Raw genomic sequence first — 20,683 nt, forward strand, 5'->3', positions numbered from 1 at the left:
TGATATAAGAAACAGATCTACATTAAAGAAAGGAAAAGCAGGGCAGCCCCGGTGGTGCAGTGGTTTAGCGCCACCTGCAGCCCAGGGCGTGATCCTGGAGACCCTGGATCGAGAACCACGTCAGGCTGTCTGCATGGAGCCTGCTTCTCCCTCTGCCTGTGTCTCTGCCTCTCTCTGTCTCTATGAATAAATAAATAAAATCCTTAAAAAAAAAAAAAAAGGAAAAGCATTAAAGAAATAAAGTGAATATAAAATAAAAACTTTTATTACAGAAGGGAGAGATTAAAAATATTTTGTTCTCAATTTTGCTATGAACCAAAAACTGCTCTTAAGAAGAATCTATTAGGAATGCCTCAGTAGCTAGGTGGTTGAGTGTCTTCTGGCTGCAGGGAGTCTGTTTCTCTCTCTGCCTATGTCTCTGCCTCTCTCTGTGTGTCTCTCATGAATGAATGAATAAAAGAATGAATGAATAATCTATTAAAAAAATATTTAAATAGTCTATTAAAAAAATAATAAAGACAAAGCCCTATCTGCTCTAGTTATAAAGCTTGGTGCTCATTTGTTCTGGTAATATTGGTATCAAACCCTCAATTGGATTCATTTTCCCAAAGGCAGCTAAATTATTTATCGACAGGAAAGAATAAGAAACAAGCCTGAAAGAGATAAATGTTATTCCTAAAATGTAACAAGTGGGTATCTCTAGTAATGCAATGACCTGAGAGTAGAATGAAGCTCTGTGCTTGGGTTTCCTCCACAGCAATCACCTTATATTTTTCCCTAGGCTTCAGGCTCAGAATCTGCCTTAAAATATTTTGTCCTTCTGCAGGAAGCACAGTAAAATGGCATTGGATCCTAGAGAGTCAGGAGAGAATCATTCATGGCACTCAGGAATGCATCAGTGAAGTTGATCCAAAAGGAGAAGTTACTGAGCCCTGCTCAGGGGGACATTACAGGGATGTGATACTGGAGAACTATAGCAGCTAATGGTAGAGATGATACCATTTTGCAAACCCAAACTCATCATTCAGCATGAAGGGAAGAGAACAACCCTAGAAGGAAAAAAGAAAACATCTAACATCCTCCAAAATTAGACGTATCTTCTGTAGTCCAAGTCGATAAAAAAGATTCACTCTGTAACTTGGGTTATGATTATCTGAGAACTTTATTTGGACCAGGTGGGGAGAAAGACTTGAGTTACAGTATCTTAACTGTATCAAATAAATACCAATTTATATCCCTTAGTATAAATGTAGTGCAAGAGAAGATTAGCATGTTCCGCCCTCAAATATGTATAATACAGAAATGGCACACAGATAAAATATCTCTAAAAGCGTAACAGACATCTAGGTACTAAAAGAAGTTAAAGGCCCATTCTATGAATCAAAAAGGATTACCCTGAGGGACACCTGGGTGGCTCAGTGGCTGAGCATCTGCCTTTGGCTCAGGGAGTGATCTCAGGGTCCTGGGATCAAGTTCCACATTGGTCTCCCTGCAGGGAGCTTGCTTTTCCCTCTGCCTATGTCTCTGCCTCTCTGTTTCTCATTAATAAATAAATAAAATCTTTTAAAAAATCATGTGAACTAAAAAAAATTACAATAAGGTTTACAAAAGTTTTAAAAATTCCCAGTAAATGGGGTGTCTGGGTGGTTCAGTCAGGTGGGCATCCAACTTTTGATTTCGACTCAAGACATGATTCCAGGTGGTGGGCTCTGTGCTCAGTGGGAAGTCTACTTTAGATTTTCTCTGCTCTTTGCCGTCCCCCACTCATATGCACTCTAAAATAAATGAAAATCTTTTTAAAATACCCAATAAATTTTTAAAAACAAAATTAGACCCTCTAGGGATTTTTGTTTGTCTTCTTCAAAATAATTGACTTCAAAATTTCCAGAAACAGCTAGAGCAGAGTTGCCAATACAAAGCATCATGGGAGCAATGAATGTCAAGTCAGCAAGAGTTACATCTGCATTGGAAAGGGAAGGGAAGGACATTTCCAGCACTAAAATATATATAATATGACAAAGTCTGGCTATTATGTTAAGCTGCATAAGAGATTGTGAGAAATCAAGGTGGGAATGGGAAAGGGCACCTGCTAAAAGCCTGAGTGACATACTAAAGTATCAGACTTAATAAAAGCAATATTAAGACAGAGTTAATCTTTAAAGGGGACTAGGCACCAGCCAATAAGAGAAAGGTGTAAACTTTTTATTTGAAGATCTACTAGTAGAATAACATCAGACTGTGGCAGAAGAGAGATTTTAGGATGCACTGAAGAAAAGAAGGTTCCTGAGGAAAAAAACCATTCTCCATATTCTCTGTTAAGATATGACATAAGCGGGCAGCTCGGGTGGCTCAGCGGTTTAGAGCCACCTTCGGCACAGGGTATATGATCCTGGAGACCTGGGATCGAGTCCCACATCGGGCTCCCTGCATGGAGTCTGCTTCTCCATCTGCCTGTGTCTCTGCCTGTGTGTGTGTGTGTCTCATGGATAAATAAAATCTTAAAAAAAAAAAAAAAAGATATGACATAAGCATTTTCTGTATTAGAATGAGGAATATTTGACACTGAGGCTTGACACCTTCTCCTTAAATCAGTTACTTAAAAATTAGACTACAAGGGATCCCTGGGTGGCGCAGAGGTTTGGCGCCTGCCTTTGGCCCAGAGCGTGATCCTGGAGACCCGGGATCGAATCCCACATCGGGCTCCCGGTGCATGGAGCCTGCTTCTCCCTCTGCCTGTGTCTCTGCGCCTCTCTCTCTCTCTGTGACTATCATAAATAAATAAAAATTAAAAAAAAAAAAATTAGACTACAAGGTGTGGCAGCTGAGTGGCTCAGCTGAGCATCCGACTCTTGCTTTTGGCTCAGGTCATGGTCTAATAGGTTATGGGATCGAGCCCAGTATAGAGCTCCACGCCAGGTGGGGCGTCTACTTGGGAGATTTTCTCCCTCTGTCCTCCCCAACTTGCATGCACATTCTCTCTCTCTCTCTCAAATAAATAAATCTTAAAAAAAAAAAAAATAGACCACGAGGTAAGCTCCTTTACTACATCACTTTATCTTTCTAAAAATAAAAAATAATTGCAGTACACATATTAAGGAGTAGATCTGGTATGGCTTACTTGTTTTTTGTTTGGGCAGTTAACCTAGCTTAGAAACCTACGATTACCTGAAAGTACTTAACAATAAATTTACTAAATTCAACTAGCTATGTAATATATTTTGCAAAGGCTTTTTATCAGCATTATTTTTAAAAGCCAATTTTAGTATCCTTTAGGAAATGCAAGAGTGTTTGATAAATATCTCCTGTGGCTTCTCAAAAGCCAAGCTACAGGCTCATATAAAACTCTCTCTTTAACAACAATTATTACTGACTCTCCAATTATGTGGTCTATTTGGCCCCTAATTTATTTTGGCTTCAACGGGTTCTATTTTGGCTTTGACTTAAGAGAAGATAAACATTCTTACTTGATATTGAAGAATTAAATATATATGGTTACAGCACCAGTTTGCAATAGTATTCACATCTGCTATTCATCAAAAATCATGAACCAGCACCAGGTTGTTATATGCTGTTCACTAGTTTCCATACAAATGTAATTTTATTATTGTATCTGGCCTGATATCCACTGCAATACTTTCTGGGAAATGAATTTTAAATGAAGTGAAGGGTAGAAAACAGGCTTTATTTTAATTAGGAAGTAATTACAGTAAGTAAGGAAAATACGAAGTTTTCAAAACATCAAAATTTCTTATGCCAGGAAGTAAAAATACCTCAACCAACAAGCAGACTACATTCCAGCCATTTTATGCAAATTTATTTTATACAAATTTATTACATTCCAAAGCATATAATGTCTACCATTAGGTAAAGATAAAATAATAAATTTTCCAAAATATTCACAAACCCCTAATCTAGTGTGTTACTCAATCTGAATTCAGTTTCCCTTAACAAAAATATTCAGAAATGTTCAGTTTCAATAAACCTAAACTGAATGGATAAATTTGCACCCTTTACAAGATGTAATTACACCCAATACTGGCTAATTAAGAAAACATTTAGAATTGAGTCATAAAAACTCAGTGAACCAGATCTATACTAGATCATAAATCACTTCATGATCCTTAAAGTTACTTATATAATTCTACCTATAATTAAAAGATGTCATTAATACACTTATTAGTGTGAATAATGCTCAACTATCATGTCCATATATCCACAGTAAAAAATAAAAAGCAACATTTAAAAACATGAAAGTTAGAATTTCTATTTCTGATAATTTAGTAACAAAATAACCAGAAACCCCTCCTTTCACAAAATCTCTTAACTAAGACTAAACCCCTGTTTAGTCTTTTTATTTGATTTATACAAGGCTATAGTCTGAATGTTTGCATCCCCTCAAAATTTATGTTGAAATTCTAAAGCTCAAAGGTGACAGTATTAGCATGTGGGGCCTTTGGGGGGGTGCCTACTCATGAGAACAGAGATACAAAGCGAACCCTTGGCTATTCCATCATGTGAGGACACAGCAAGAAGGCACCAGGAAGGGGGCTCTTACCAGAAGGGGACCATGCTGGTGCCCTAACCTTGGACTTCCCAGACTCTAGAACTGTGAGCAATAAATTTCTATCATTATAAGCCATTCAGTTATAAGCTACTCAGTAGTATTTTGTTATAGCAGCCCAAAGAGACTAAGACATACATATATGCAAAACAAAAATATATCAACACTCTTTTAAATGTATAAGTATCATGAAAGCAGAAATCTCCAGAGAGCCAAAAATGCACTAGGAGGTAAAAAGCAGTACATGTCTGATGCTACAGCAACCCTGTAGGATTTTCTCATCTCAGAAACTGAGGGCTTTCTGTTTTGACAGCGAAACAGGGAAAGATAAAGCCTTGACACACAAGAAGCTCTGTGTTAGAAGTAAGATTCTTGCACAAAGCACAAACCCTCAGGGAACAATGAAGTAAAAAATCCGGCATTGGCAGAGGAAGGCAAAGAAGCTTTTCAATCTTGGTCTGAAAAGGTGGAAAAAATTACCAAAGACTCTGTAACTACAGCAGTGCCCTCACACAGGTTTGAATTAATTTTCTGTACATGGTACAGGAACTTCTAACTCCAAAAACTAAATATAAAAAATGATCTCTGCTTAAATGAGGTGATAATATAGATGTACACATGTCAAAACTGTACCATTAAGGTCTGTCCATTTTACTATATAGAAATTATATTTTAAGTTTAAAATTAAAAAGTTGTCCCTGGAAACACCTCAAGGTGCTTGGCAGAAACAAAACCTCTCTGGAGGAAAATGCACCACAAGACCACTCAGGATTCTCAGACAACCCCTCTGAAGATCAGCTCACAATCCAAAACTACACAACACCTAAAGAAACAGTTCACCTGAAAGCAAGAATCAGCAAATATAACAAAGAACAGAAGTGAATTTCTAAGAACTTCAGACAACTGAACAATCTGACAGAAATTAATACTTAAAATGATTAAAATGCATAAAAGAGAATACATGAGATAAAATATAAAATAGATATCCTTAACGAAATAATACAAAAAAATGATCCTCAGTGGGTGTTAAAACAATCAATTGATTGGGAACCAGATATTGATATGGTACAGAAGGATCATCCCACAAATTATTTAAAGGATACAAGAGGGAAAATTCAACTTTATAATAAGCATATTAACTTTCACCATCTGAACCTACTGCACAATCTTAGTATCACTACAAGTAAGATAATACTTTCTGATGTGATGAACACAAAGTACTTAGTACTGCCTAAAAAGTATTCATGCAAAATACTGAATTTGCCACTAAGTGTTCTATTCTAAATTTCAGTTTATAAAAAATATAAAAGGATAAAAATCATCAAACATCACAAGAATCTTTTAGAAAACACAAAATCTAAAACATTCTAATGGACAACTATAGAATCTTTCCAATAAGTAAACAAGATGAGAGAAAAAATGTAGGGGGAGGGGAAAAGGGGGAATGCTAATCTAAGAGAAACTTAAGAGGCATAACCAGATATAACCTGTGAACCTTATTTTGGATCCTGATTCAAACATACCAACCATAAAAGATATTTCTGAGACTATTTTACATATCTGAATATAGACTAACATATAATATTAAAGAATTGTTCATTTTGGGGTGTGTGGAAGATAATGGCATTGTGGTTATGGAAGAAAATGTTTTTCTTTTTTAGGGATGCAAAATGAAGCATTCACAAGTGAGAGGTCACTATGTGGGTTTCCTTTAAAATACTTGAGCTAACAAAACAGCCTAAATGTTTAAACATAGACAGTGGTTGAGTAAACTACAGTACATTCATGCAATAGAATGCTACTATCATTGGGGATCCCTGGGTGGCTCAGCAGTTGGGCGCCTGCCTTCGGCCCAAGGCGTGAGTCCCACATCGGGTTTCCTGCATGGAGCCTGCTTCTCTCTCTGCGTCTCTGCCATTCTCTCTCTGTCTCTGATGAATAAATAAATAAAATCTTAAAAAAAAAATGAATACTACTATCATTGAAAAAAAGAATGAGGAACAGCACTATGGAATGATATTCAGGATATACTGTTAAGTAAAAAAAAAAAAAGGGACAGTGCAAAAAGAGCACTTAAGTATGTTACCTGTTCATGTAAGAAAAAAAAAAAAAGAAAAATACTCATGTATTAATTCACTTGTGCAAAAAGGATTTCAAGAAGGATCAAGATAAAACCAAAAATTGAGAGTAAGATATCTATAAATAGGGAACAGACTAGAAAGAGAGAATAGGACCAGGGTAGAAGGAATAAGGAATGAAGGACACCACTCATGTTATTTCTAACTCTTAAAAATGTGGCAATTGTTTCACAGAACTCCAATATAAATCAATACTTAATCAGCTAGGCTATGGGGGGGAAGGGGGATATTCAGAATGGAATACAAACAGTGATAAATGTATTACAAATGAATAATAGTCACACTGCAACAGATAAGAAATTACCTAAATAAATTTGGAAAACAGTATTTTGACTATGCAGACAGTAGTTTCAGAGTATTGTATTCTAGATAGTAAATTTGCTCACAAGAGTATAGGTTAGCAATTCTGAAACCTTGACAAATTAGGTCTACACACAATATATGAAAATATACTGCATATTTAACAAATATTTGATATTTGTATTGACAAAACCAGGTTTCTCACTATCACAGAATCAACCAAAAAAGGAAAGGGATGAGACTGTAATGTAATATTGGGGTGGTGGATTAGAACTCAATTATCGTGGAAATATCAACACAGACTCATGGATTTTTTTAATATTATAGACAAAGGTGAAAACACACAGAACTATGTTTATATGTACACATCCATGTTATTTCCTAACTCTTTACTGAGAAGGCTTAAAAGCAATGAAAACCTAGTAGCAATGAGCATACCTAGCTTCCAAATCTTGATTTCTAAATACTATTTGCCAATAAAAGGAGACAGAGCTTCTGGGAGAAACGGTTGATTCCAAGCATGAAGCAGAAAAAGGATGAGTTTGAAATATCTTCTGCTGTCAGACCACAAAAAAGTACTTAAAAGTGATGAAGGGCCTATCAAAAGGACACAGCACAAACTTGAAGGAGTTCCCAATGGCGAAATGTGGGACAGTTTGAGCAAGAAATGATCACAGTAATGGTCTATAATCTATAGAATGAAAGAAATGCCCATGAGTCCATACTAATATAAATAATAAATAAGTACAAAGGACAAGAAAGACAATTCTACTTCTTTAAAGTAAAATTTAACTAATAATACATGTAGGAGGAGCAATGGAACTAGAAAAATCACCATGTGGCAAACACCACATCAATAATTGTTGCAGGCAAACATCACCAAAGAATGCTTAAATTAGTGGGAAAAAGTATAATGAGAAACAAGGTAATTACATAATTCCCAATATTTATTACAAGAAAAAAAATAGTAGACACAGTTAAAAAAAAAAAAAAGACTCTGGCAGACAAAATCATAAGTTATCAAATGTACTATCACCAGTATACACATCATGTACCCTGTTGATAAGCACACATCACACTTCTGTGGTATTCTTGCCAAAAAAGTATAATCTTAATCAAATTATTAAAAAAAAAAAAATCAGACAAACCCAGAGAGAGAGAGACATTCCACAAAATGGCCAGTAAATCCTCCAAGATCAAGATTTGTCTTTGATCTTAGGCAAAAACTGCTAAAATGTCCCAGATTAGAAAATACTATGTAGATAACAATTAAATAAAATACGGGATCCTAGAAAAGAAAAAGGGCACTAGTAGGAAAATTGGAGAAATTTAAATATGGTGTACAGACAAGTTAATAGCATTATATCAACATTAACTTCTTGGTCTAGATAAGTGTTCTATCATTAAATAAAATGTTAATATTAGGTGATGCTGAGTAAAAATTATACAAGAATTCTGTACTACTTTTCTAACTTTTCTCTAAGTCTAAAATTATTTATACACTATCCTCTCCACTTTCATGTAAGCTGACATCTTCTTATAGTAATCTTTTAAAGGAGGGACACAAAAAATAAAGGAGGGACACAAAAAACTTCTAGAAGAGCAAAATATAGTCACTGCTACTAAAAACTCAATTGAGTCATTAAAATGCAAAATTAGGCACACCCAAGGAAATGAGTTATCTGGAAGGCTAGTGAAAAAATAAACCACATAGTAACCCAGAGATAAACAATATGAAAGCAAGATTAAGAGGTATGGAGCACAAAATTAGACCATCATACATCAAACAGGAGATTCAAAGGAATCTAAGGATGATGAAGGAAAAATAAGAAACAATGCATAAGTTTCTAGAACTACCAAATAACACTGATAAGATTTTACAAACATGAATTCTAAGTAGAATAAATAAAAATAGAGCCAGCCACATCTAGACACAGAGCAGGAAAAGTTGCAAAATATCCAAACTTAAGAGATGCTTAGGGGCTGCTTTTCAAGAACCAGGAAGAAAAAAAAAAAAAAAAGATAAAGTTACTTACAAAGCAACAATTAGAAAATACCAGACTTCTCACAGCAACAAGTAAAACCATAACATTCTCCAACAACTGAATGAAAATGACTATCACCCAGATTCTATAATCAATTAAATATCACTCAAAAATGAGGGCAAATTAAATACACCTTCAGATGAAGATAAAGAGTTTACCATTAACCTACTTTTGCTGAAAGAAATATTCAAGGCCATACCCTAAGAAGGAAACTGAACCCAACTGGATGCAAAAAGCAATGGTAAAATAAGAAACTGGTACAGTGAGTAAATCTAAAAAAAAATTTAAAAAGAATTTATAAAATCCTCCTTTATATAAAGCTACCATGTAGCATTTTTAAAGTAACTCAATTTGCAAAACAAAACATATAGCTTCAGCAAGATACTTTTCATGAAGAAAGAATAAAGCACCAAATGTGGAATTGGAAAATCTCAACCAAGAATTTGGCTGTCTCTTATTTTAGCCAAAGCCTTGGCTTCTTCAGCCAAAAAGTGAAGGCATTTAGCTATAAGAACCACAAGATTCCCCATCAGTTCTAGGATTTAATGGGTAGAAAATAGGCTTCCTCAGTTTACTAGGACATCTTTCAAAGCTCTAAGTTGTTGAAAGTTTGGAGCAAGATCCCTCACATACAGAGCTAATGCTTTTACGCAAAGTCCAGTATGAAGCTTTGTATTTTAGGATAATTGGCTATTTGCTTCTTTGCAAAAGCTTGGAAACAGATATAATCTCAGGGAAAGAATAAAGAAAATCATATACTTTAAAACTGTTCTATAAATTTCAAGAGCTAATGAAGACAGAAGGAAAAGGGTGGTCCAAGTAGTAGGAAAATCAAAGAGTATGAAAATCAGCAAGTCTTAAGAGAAAAATTTCTAAAAGGAATACAGTATCAAAATAAAATGCTGCAAAGAAAATACTAAGACAATCATTTTATACCTACTTCACAGATTAGCTATCTGGCAAAACTCCTTCCAAAATCTTAAAGGTTCAATGGCACAAATACTTGGTGCCAGTCAAAACTAATTTACTACAATTTCTAAAACACCAGTCACTGTGGAATACAGCAAGAGTACATAAGAGCACCAAAAATACAGAGAGCAACACTCAGTTAAAGGTATCCTGTCCTTTACTCTCACAAAATTTCATTCTTCTTTCTGCTAAGGCTGAATTAAAAGGTCAGGGCAGCAAGGAAGGAAAGCTTTTCTTTAAAAAGCAAAGCTATTAAGTAAGACACTGGGCTAGGTAGGTAAAGTCACTTAGTTACACTGCAAATATTCCCTTTCAAGGTTCCTTCTATAAAAGTGGGCCTGGAGATATGGGACATAAAAAAACTTAACTACATAATTACAACTCCGTCTAAGAGAGGGTAATAGATATCCCTAGATAAAAAGAACTAAAAATTGGATGAAGGTTAAGATGTTTTTAGTAAAGAGGAAAGCCCTATACTAACATTTGAAAACATACTTATATACATACATTTATTTATTCTTAAAAGTGGGGGGGGTTGTTCGATTTTTGTCTTGTTTTTTCATTTTCAAGGTCCTTGAATCATATCACAAAGGCTGGTAAAACCAAGCCAATAATCCAGATTTCCTGCATTAGTGGCTTCTCTGACACATTTCTCTTAAATTTTGGATAATAATCTCAAAAACCCCACCTCCAAACTATATTGAATCTATATAATCTGCCTGAAAGTAATTGGTTATAGTTTCCCTTCTTTAAACAAAAAGAATCTTTTGACATTTTAAACTATTTTCTAGTTTACATCAAGTGGTTTTAGCAAACTGGATTTAGGGGTCAAAGAGCCATAAAAAAGGAGGTTAAGTGGATAACCTACACAATAAGGGCAATAGAAACAAAATTTTAAGAATCTATTCTGCAGAAACACAATTCTAAATGTAACATACCTAAATTATGGACTTGAATGTGTAATTGTACAATCAAAATTTTTAAATCAAAATTTTAAGAATCTATTCTGCAGAAACACAATTCTAAGTGTAACATACCTAAATTATGGACTTGAATGTGTAATTGTACAATCAAAATTTTTAAATCAAAATTTTAAGAATCTATTCTGCAGAAACACAATTCTAAGTGTAACATACCTAAATTATGGACTTGAATGTGTAATTGTACAATAAAAATTTTTAAATCTATATATATTACTTATTTAAATATCTCACTTTTTAAACTTTATGTCAAAACTAAAAGGAACCCATCATTTTAGAGATGAGAAAACTGAAGTCCAAAAGAATGAAGTGACTTGCTGCTAAATAAGAGAGCTAGATATGACATAAAACAAGCTCCAGTGAGTCTATTTCTATAAAATATAATCTTGATAACTTGAGTTGAAAAAACTAAAAATCTTAAATATGTTTTAAATAAACAATTGTAATCAAAACCATACTGAGGTAGAATTCATGTGATGGTGCTAAAATTTATATTTGCTGAGAAAACACTTTCTCCTCTAACAAGGAAAACTAACAGGATTATTATAAAAGAAAATATAAAGTCAAGTCACTCAAAAAATATTTATTGAACACCTTCTATGTGTTAGGAATAATTTTAGTCATCTGGAACATTCCAGTGTAGAAAGTACTTCTAAATGTACTCAGGATATAACAATTATATGTATATAACTGTTAGGGAAATTATACATTATTCTTTTTCCATTGAGTTAGTTCTAAAAGCATTTTTAAAGCAGAACTTTTAGTGTTATAAATATTATTCTTAATGATGATAAAAATGTATTTTTAAAATAAGTATCTTTCAAAGCTGTTCAGTACAATTCACTTCAGACTAAATCAATAAACTTTTTTTTTTTTAAGATTTTATTTATTTACTCATAGAGACAGAGAGAGAGAGGCAGAGACACAGGCAGAGGGAGAAGCAGGCCCCATGCAGAGAGCCTGACGTGGGTGGGACTCGATCCAGGGTCTCCAGGATCACGCCCTGGGCTGCAGGCGGCGCTAAACCGCTGCGCCACCGGGGCTACCCTTAAAGTTTAACTTTTTAAAAAAATCCAAAGAATACAGAATATGAACAGATCCTTAACGAACAAAAAACCCCTAAAACTACTTTCTTTGTACCTGAAATAGCTGGCCCTTAATATCACTAAGATTAGTACAGTTGTTGTGGAACAGACTAAGGAACTTCAAGTAGCTGCACAGCCAAATAGTCAGGAACTACCTCTTACTATAAAAGAAGGATATTGCTTCCTATTAACTATGGTTGTTCATTTCTGTAACAATTTCTATACACACGTTTTCCTGTTCCTTATTCTGAGTGCTACACTGCCATCACTCAAAAGGGAAAAAAAAATCTCAAACTAACAGAGGCTAAAGTTAGAGAGAGAAATAAAAATCTTCCTTCAGTCTAGGCTAAATGGGCTGATTACACAAAGAACTCCATACATCCGAAAGCACACAGATGTCTGCACTAGTTCCCAGGGCTCAAACAATACCAGTCATTCAGTAGCTTTCCTTTTACATAAGCTGATGTGAGAGAGTTCAGTCAGCTCTTCTGAACCTTATAACCCAGGATACTGGAACTCTGATAAAGCCTACATTTTTCTTCAGTACTGTTTTCATGTACTTTCTCTGGAAAGCAAACTTCATTTCTCCACAAAAATAAACATGGAAATCATCTCCTTTGTTTGATAAGTGCTGTACTCAAATCTAAAATTATTTCTCCAGTAAAACCATAATCCCTAACATAAATCTAAGATGAACACTGAAGACTGATAGAATATATTTTTAAATGAGTTTAAAATATAATTTTACAGTTCATCATGCTAATTACCAAATGTATACCATTTGGCTGCATCCTATTTATTTCCAATTGTGTAATTTTAAAAATAGACATGACAAAAAAAATAAAAATAAAAAAATAAAAATAAAAATAAAAATAGACATGACATACAACTTTCTAAAAATCAAAAAAGATTTTAAGAACGGGGAGGGGCAAATTTACATACATACATACGTATAAGCAACACTTTATCACAACCATCAAATATAATAAAAAACTATTTCACTGTTTCACCAAAACTTAGGCTTCAGGAAAAATAGTCTTCACTGATCATCCCTTAGAAGCTTAAATAACACTACTTTCTACCTTCAAAGCACACTTTTTATTGTTCTTCCAGTAATATTCTTCATCAGCTGAGTCTCTGATGGTTTCTCACCGTCAATACTGGGAAGTTTCATGAGTAAATTAAAGCCACCGAAAGTCTAATGTATTTTTTTTAATAAATATGGTAAATTTACTTCCTAAGACACTTATCAGATCTGACACTTAGAAGTAAAGCTAATTAGTTTAGGGCACGAAATGAGAATGATTCATTTAATCATTAAATGATTAGATCCTGAATAGTCAAGAGTTACCTATAAATTTAGTTCCCTTGAATATATACTATAGTCAAATTATTATCCCTCGTAGAAATGATCTAGCTAAAAAAAAAAAAAAAAAAAAGAATGATCTAGCTGCTGCCCTGGAATTGTGGTAATCAAGCTATTTTATCCACCCATCCTCCTTGAGTTCTTGTGGCCCTTCCAATTCCCTATAGGAGGACTCTTCCTCTCTCCACTACATACTACATAATGCAAACAAACATGCTTTTGAAGGAAAAGTGCTCTCGTCCAAGTTTTCTGTCCTTAAATAGATAGTAAATCCTGAAAGATACTCCCCCCTCTCTTCCCAACATAAGTACAAAGAGCAGAGCTCTGAACATACTATTAAAAGATAATTTGGCTAAACTGCCATCATCCCTCTTAAGAGTAAATTTGTCAAAAATAATTTTTTTAAGAAATCTTTTTCTTTTCACAAGGTACAATTCCCTAATGACCACTGAAAGCACCAAACTGTGTATTTTATAAAGCAGTAACCTCACAAACATTTCAACACTCTCCGCAACCTACAAACTTTGTTGGCAAAACAGATTCCATTTCTCAAAAATATCCTGGAAGTTCTCAACAACCAAATTTTTCATCAGTACAGTTTACTGCATATCTAATATCTCTGATCTCCTCCTTGGGACAGTCAACCCCTTTTCCTACAACCAGAGCCACTATATTTTCTGATGCTTTATTAAGAGACCATCTGACTTTAGCAGATACCTCTTAATGCGCCCCTCTAAAAAAATACAGATTTTTTAATGTATTATATAAATTATATATATGTATGTTCCAGAACTTCTCACTCTAAAGTTTTACTACACTGCTGCCCATGTTTTATCTTTCATGGTCAGACAAATCGTTTCATTTTCTTACAACATGACACCTTCTTTAAATTTTGTCACCAAGTAAGGCCTGATATCAAGACAAAGGAACACACAATAAACCTTTCTTTCATGTTTCCCCACGTTCTATTGCATAATATTAATCCACTCCCTTCTATGAGTTTTAAAGCATTCCAACATATTTGAAAGTCAAAGAAAACAAAGTGTTACAATGGTTATTTGCAGATTACTTATCTTTAGATTTTAAACAATTATGAGTACATTATTTCAGGTTAATGTTTAGTTATCTACCATGACAGACTCTGGCATAACGACATATTCAATAAACGAGGATCAAGGAATGGTATATGGCAGAAGAGAAGCACAGTAACAGAAACATGTGATGACACAGTTCACAGTTTCTAGTGGGATTTACCCATAGCTTTAAGTTTCCCTTCACATTAGAAAATAAACCTTTACATCAAATATGTGTTTAATTAACTAGAAAGGAATTATTAACAACTGAATTTTTATTTTTCATTCAACACTGACATATTAACTAATATCTCAGAGTTTAATAAAAAGATACTAGTATAACAAAATGATTGCATATACAAAGTTGTAATATCCATAGATTTTTTTGATGTTATCTTGAGTATCAAATACTACTCATTAGATCTTCATCCCTTCTTCTCTGCCTTCTAATTATCCTCTCATAATTATTAAATGCAGAAAACAAAGAACAAACTAAGAACATAAATGTATGGCTATCCCATCAGTGATACCAGAAACACAATTATCATAATATTCACAAAAACATCTTACTTTAAGACCACATGTAATTTCCCATGTTCAAGTCTACCTGACAAAGAAGATCAAAGAATCTAAAATCTGGTTTTTGATCTTTCTTTTCTTTTGGGGATGGTAGGGGTATCTATGCTAGAGGACAAAAACTAGGAAACAGAAATGCAATAGGCTTTGTACATTGCACAAACTTACCCACTTGAAGGATCTAAGGCAATAGCTCTGGGTTGATCCAACTCTTGCCAAAATAAAACTTTTCGTAAAGATCCATCTAAATTAGAAACTTCAATCCGATTTGTTTCAGAATCTGTCCAGTATAATTTTTCTCCAAGCCAATCACATGCCAGCCCATCAGGGGACAATAATCCAGAGACAACAACATTCTGTACACTCTCAGTTTTGTTAAATTCTGTTCGTTTAATGGCTTCTTCGCTGACATCACTCCAGTATATCAAGCCATGACCAAACACAAAGTCCACCGCAGCTGCATCCTCCAAGCCTCCAACTACAATTGTAGCATTCTCTTTGCCATTTGTAGCATCAACCAATCGCAAGTCCCGTCTGTTTGCATAAAGCAACAAAGGGGCCGCTAGAACAAAAAAAGAAAAATATGTAAGTAAAAAGAAAGGAAATGTAATGGTTCCTATAAAGTGAGTTTCAAATCAGCATTAGTGAATAAATACTATAGAAGACTAAATAAATCTATAGAAGACTGTCTTAAAGTCTTTTCACCAACAAAATACTATTTTTTGCAGCAGTTAAATACAAAAAGTTGCAAGAGCAAGGAATTAATTCTACTAGAGCAGTCTTTTCTTATTAAAAAGAGTCTGTCACATAAAATTAAGAAATTGGGCCATACCAAGAATTTCTAAGAATATGGAGCCAGTGGAACACTTACACTCTACTGGGGGGAATGTAAATGGTACAGCCACTTTGGAAAACAGTTTGACAGTTTCTTAAAAGGTTAAACATACATCCTATCATATGACCTAGCCACTCCATACCTAGCTATTTAATCAAGAGTAATAAAAACATATGTCAATATAAAGACCTGTACATAAATGTTCATAGTAGCTTATATGCAATAAGGCCAAGCTGGAATTAACACAAATGTCATCAATAAACTAATGGATGACAAACTGCAATATATCCAAAACAAAGTAATGAATTATTTGTACATGTAACATGGAACCTTACGTAACATGCGAAAATCTCAAAATAATCATGCAGAGTAAAAGAAGTCAAACCAAAAAAAAAAAAGTAAATTGCATGACTCCATTTATATAGAATTTTAGAACATTCAAATTACTCTACTGTGACAGAAAGCAGATGAGTGATTGTCTGGAGGTAGACAAAGAGGGTAAAAAAGAACAAGGATTACACAGGGAGAGATTATTAAAGAGGCATGAGGAAACTTATGGGTAATAGATATATTACATCTATGAGGACAGTTCCAGAGAGGTATATATCTCAAAACTTTTGTTTATAAAAAGAATAGTTTTAATTATCAGAATGACCTCTGATAAGACCTAATATCGAAACTAAATATAAAGCTAATCCTAAAGAAATAATGTTTAACTTTGAGAAAGCTGAAGCTGTTAGGACTTAAGTTGTATAAATTCTATGGTTTGGGGATTTTTAAGTATCTATTCCAAGTTCCTGACATTTATTTTTCTAGCATCATTAGCAATGAAAGATCTAGAGCACAATTATCCAAAAGAACTTTCCGTGATAATAGAAATATCATCACTGGGCAATAGAGTATCCTCTGGCCACATGCTAAAGAGTACTTAAAATCTTGCTAGTGTGACTAAGAAATTAAATCTTTAATTTTATTTAACCTTACTTCATTTAACTTAGACAAGTGGTCATATTGGATAGCACAGATCTAAAGGCTGAGATGAAGAACACAAATGAGGGAAGGAAAAATAATAAGAGTTATGCAGTAATCTACCTAATCTCTCACAATTACTCACTAAAGGTCTACAATTGTCATCCAAAGGCAATACCAAATACCACTTCAAAGTAATCACTACCTCTTTTTCAAGAAATTAATTTCAAAAATTAAGGTGCTCAAAAAAGTATAAAGAAAAAAAGTCATGTTTAAGCCAGTTTATGGATTATGGCTGCCAAGAAGTTATAAAAGTCCACGATTTTCATCTAGAAGTAACATGAACTTCCCTTCTAACTAAGCTTAAATCCATCTGTCTTAGTTAAAAACAAATGGGTGGATAGCTTTTTTTAAAAGTGACTAAGAGCCCTTTCCGCTCATTCTGTATATCTAACACTGCTACTGGCCAATTAATAAATTTCCCTCACAGATTCACTTTTAATTAATTCAGTCTTTCCTTCATCACAATGAGTTATTAGTACCCACAGTGTCTACTGCACTATCTTATATTGAGCCAATTATAAAAATCAGGAATAGGGCCTCTATTAGTTAAGGGCACAATGCTAAGTACTACACAGGGCTAAGCAATAACCTGAGAGCACTTATAATTTAAAATCCAAGAGTGATAACAATCTATTATTTACTGAGCACCTTCTTTATGGCATGATTCTTGGGAAATTGTTTGTGTACCAAATCTGTATATGGTGTCAGGTATTAGCTAAATCTGTTAAGTATGTTTATGACTTTCAAATCAAACATTAATATTTCTATTGAACGTTTGGCCTACAAAATCCAAACAACCTTTCTGATCGCTTAAGACCTCAAAAGCCTTCTAGGTACAAGGGTGAAGAAAGAGGGTTGAGATGGAGAGACAAGTTAACTTCTTTTAATTTAGCAGTACTATTTATAATTAAGACTTCTAAGGAACTATTATTCTATTTGTAGAGGTGCCTGGCTGGTTCAGTTAGTAGAGCATGTTACTCTTGATCTCGGTGTTGTGAGTTTAGAGCCCAATGTTGGATGTAGGCGGGGAAAGGGGGAAGGAGAGAGAGAAAGACAGAAAGAACAAACACCAAGTAAACCAACCAACTATTAAAAGGAAATCCCAGAGTTCCCCGTCTTAATCACCCTTCTGATACTTGAATGCTTTCTACAATATTACAACCAATATCTATTCAGCAATATATTAAGTGGAATAGCTGAAAGATATAATTTGATTGGTAATATTATTTTTGTCCATGAAAGAAACACACTGGATCCACACATACTTGCCCCTAGTTGTCATATATATGCCATGCACTACATTACCTTCGATTCCAAAGAGATTACACCTTCTAACTTCCTAATAGCCAAATAACCATAATAACTGCCAACATACCCCTTCAGTGGAACCTGCATAGGTGCTTAGGAATCCTCATTTTCCTTTAACTTCCTACCAAACTTTCTCTTCTAAACTTTTTCTGCTTCCCTGAAGACAAATTCCATGCTTTGAATCCTTCCATCTCAGATCATATCCTAAAGTAATCTCAATGAGACAGGAAGCAAGAAAATTGCTTAACATCTTAATTTAAAATTCTCAAAAATCTCTATGTATCCCACCCATCCTCCTATACCTTGTCCTCAGTCTCAAATGATAAATTACTTTCTCCTTTTTTATAGTTAAAGCAATACTTTTGATTCAGTCTCCGTAATTCTCTGCAACTTTGCTCTATGGATTATTCCCTATTTCTTGTATCTGCAATGGCTCCTGCCAGATCCTTCTATCAAAAAACTTTGTTCTAATAACCCTAACCTTACTACCCCCAAGAGGATTTCTCCTAACGCAAAATCTTACAACTGAATACACTTACAATACAAATCTTACAATTGAATACACTTCATACCACCACCTTAGTCTAACTTAGACTCTAACTTTCCACCCCTCACTCAACTAAACCTGTTCTCTCCAAGTCTTCAGAACCAAATCTAATGGCCTTTTCTCAGTCCTTATTCTTGACTTGTATTTGGCATTCAACAATGTTAACCATATCCCTACCTATGTAGAATCCTCTTTTTATACAACACAGTTATTCCCATTTTTCTGGTCATGTCTCATCTGCCTTTTAGTTTCAAATCTTCCTCCCATTTCTCAAATATGGGTATCCTCAAGATTCTTTCTTGTTTCAGAAATACAAGAGTGTCGAAGAGAAAATGTGCAAGTTCACCTGGTCAATAAAGCGACTCTATTCAGGTAATTTTCAAATCATAATCATCTCCAGCCTAACTTTCAGTACTGCACCTATAAATCTTTTTGGCCATCTCTTCAAGCCATTAAATTATATTCATCACCTCCCCCACAACCTCGCAAAAAGAAATATATAGATAAATATCTATATCTATATCTATATCTATATCTATATCTGTATCTATATATATATATCTTCAAGAGTCCATGGTACCATTTTCCTAATCTTACTGGTACATGGTGGAACCCTGTTTCACAGCTCCCTTTTCCCCCAGTCAGCCAAATACTGTCTTGATGATTCTTCTTTAGCATGTCCTTAAATCTGCCTCTTTTCCATTCTCGGAACCACTATCCTACTCTAGATCTTCATAATCTTCTCCCTAAACTTCTTTAATGGTAAGTGATCTCAACACTCTTCTGTCTCTTTTCCACTTCTAATACTTCTATTTTATCTAACTCAAAAAGCTTTCTGATTTCCTTTGCCTAAAATAAAAAGTCTGAATACTTCAGGCCACCACCGGGTGACTTTTACCTAACTTTTATAGCCTCTGCATCATCATACACACTGCTTTTTAACAGGTTGATTGGAAGCACTACATCACCACAGTGTATTCATTTTCCTACCTACTCCATACTTCCCTCTCATTATCCCAACAAGCAAGTTCTTCAAGGCAGATTCAAATCTTATCTATTCCATGAATCTTTCCAATGGCCTCAGCTTTCCTTCTCTGAACTCTTACAGTCTTTACCATTTATTTGATATTAGCATTTTTAAAAATATATTTTCTACTTCAACTAGAATCTCTGCCCCTTGGGAATAGAAGCAGTATAACTAAGTTTATCCCCAATACCTAGAAAGAGTTCACTATCTGACAGTAATATAAAAATATCTACTAACATCTAAAAGGAATTTTCTTTTTTTTTTTTTTTCTTGAGACGTAATTTATTTGTTCATGAGAAACAGACAGAGAGAGAGATGTAGAGACACAGGAAGAGGGAGAAGCAGGCTCCCTGTAGGGAGCCTATTGTGGGACTCGATCCCAGGTCTCCAGGATCAGGTCTTGGGCTGAAGGCAGTGCTAAACTGCTGAGCCACCCAGGCTGCCCTAAAAGTAATTTTCTAGAACCTGATCGAACAATACATTTGTCATAAACCCAAAAGGATTTTACATTCATTACTGGCCAAGTGCTCACAAATGCCTGGTACTTACCTATTGACTTACTCAAAGTTTAGACAAGATCCCTAAGCTTTAGCTAGCTCTCAGCTTAAGCAAAACAACACAGAACATCTTCATTCTGAACGTAAGGTGACCACAGGAAAAAAACACCTCCTGTTAAACTACCATGGTCATGTCATCTCCTAACCCCCACCAGCTTATCCTACTCCACTCCCCCACAAAGATCCTGTTGGCACTATTTGCTTTAAGAGAAAAGCCTTTTTGTGTTTGATTTTGAGAACCTACATATCTTGTGATCAGTGCATTCTACTTATTACAATAAACT

General features: G+C 34.5%; 1 protein-coding gene and 1 long non-coding RNA gene across 2 annotated transcripts in view; one reads left to right on the forward strand and one right to left on the reverse strand.

Annotated features, from left to right (window-relative positions):
* LRP6 (LDL receptor related protein 6) overlaps positions 1-20,683 on the reverse strand; it is a 163,030-nt gene that overhangs the window by 121,436 nt on the left and 20,911 nt on the right. The window contains exon 2 of the mRNA XM_038576811.1: positions 15,262-15,655. Within this exon, the coding sequence (XP_038432739.1) occupies positions 15,262-15,655 (394 nt within the window). The remainder of the gene's footprint in view (positions 1-15,261; positions 15,656-20,683) is intronic.
* Positions 1-20,683, forward strand: part of LOC111092852 — a 41,696-nt gene that overhangs the window by 15,009 nt on the left and 6,004 nt on the right. The window contains exon 2 of the long non-coding RNA XR_005379876.1: positions 19,124-19,187. This is a non-coding gene — a long non-coding RNA (uncharacterized LOC111092852). The remainder of the gene's footprint in view (positions 1-19,123; positions 19,188-20,683) is intronic.

Source organism: Canis lupus, chromosome 27 (assembly GCF_011100685.1).
Source record: "Canis lupus familiaris isolate Mischka breed German Shepherd chromosome 27, alternate assembly UU_Cfam_GSD_1.0, whole genome shotgun sequence".
Lineage (NCBI taxonomy): Eukaryota > Metazoa > Chordata > Mammalia > Carnivora > Canidae > Canis > Canis lupus.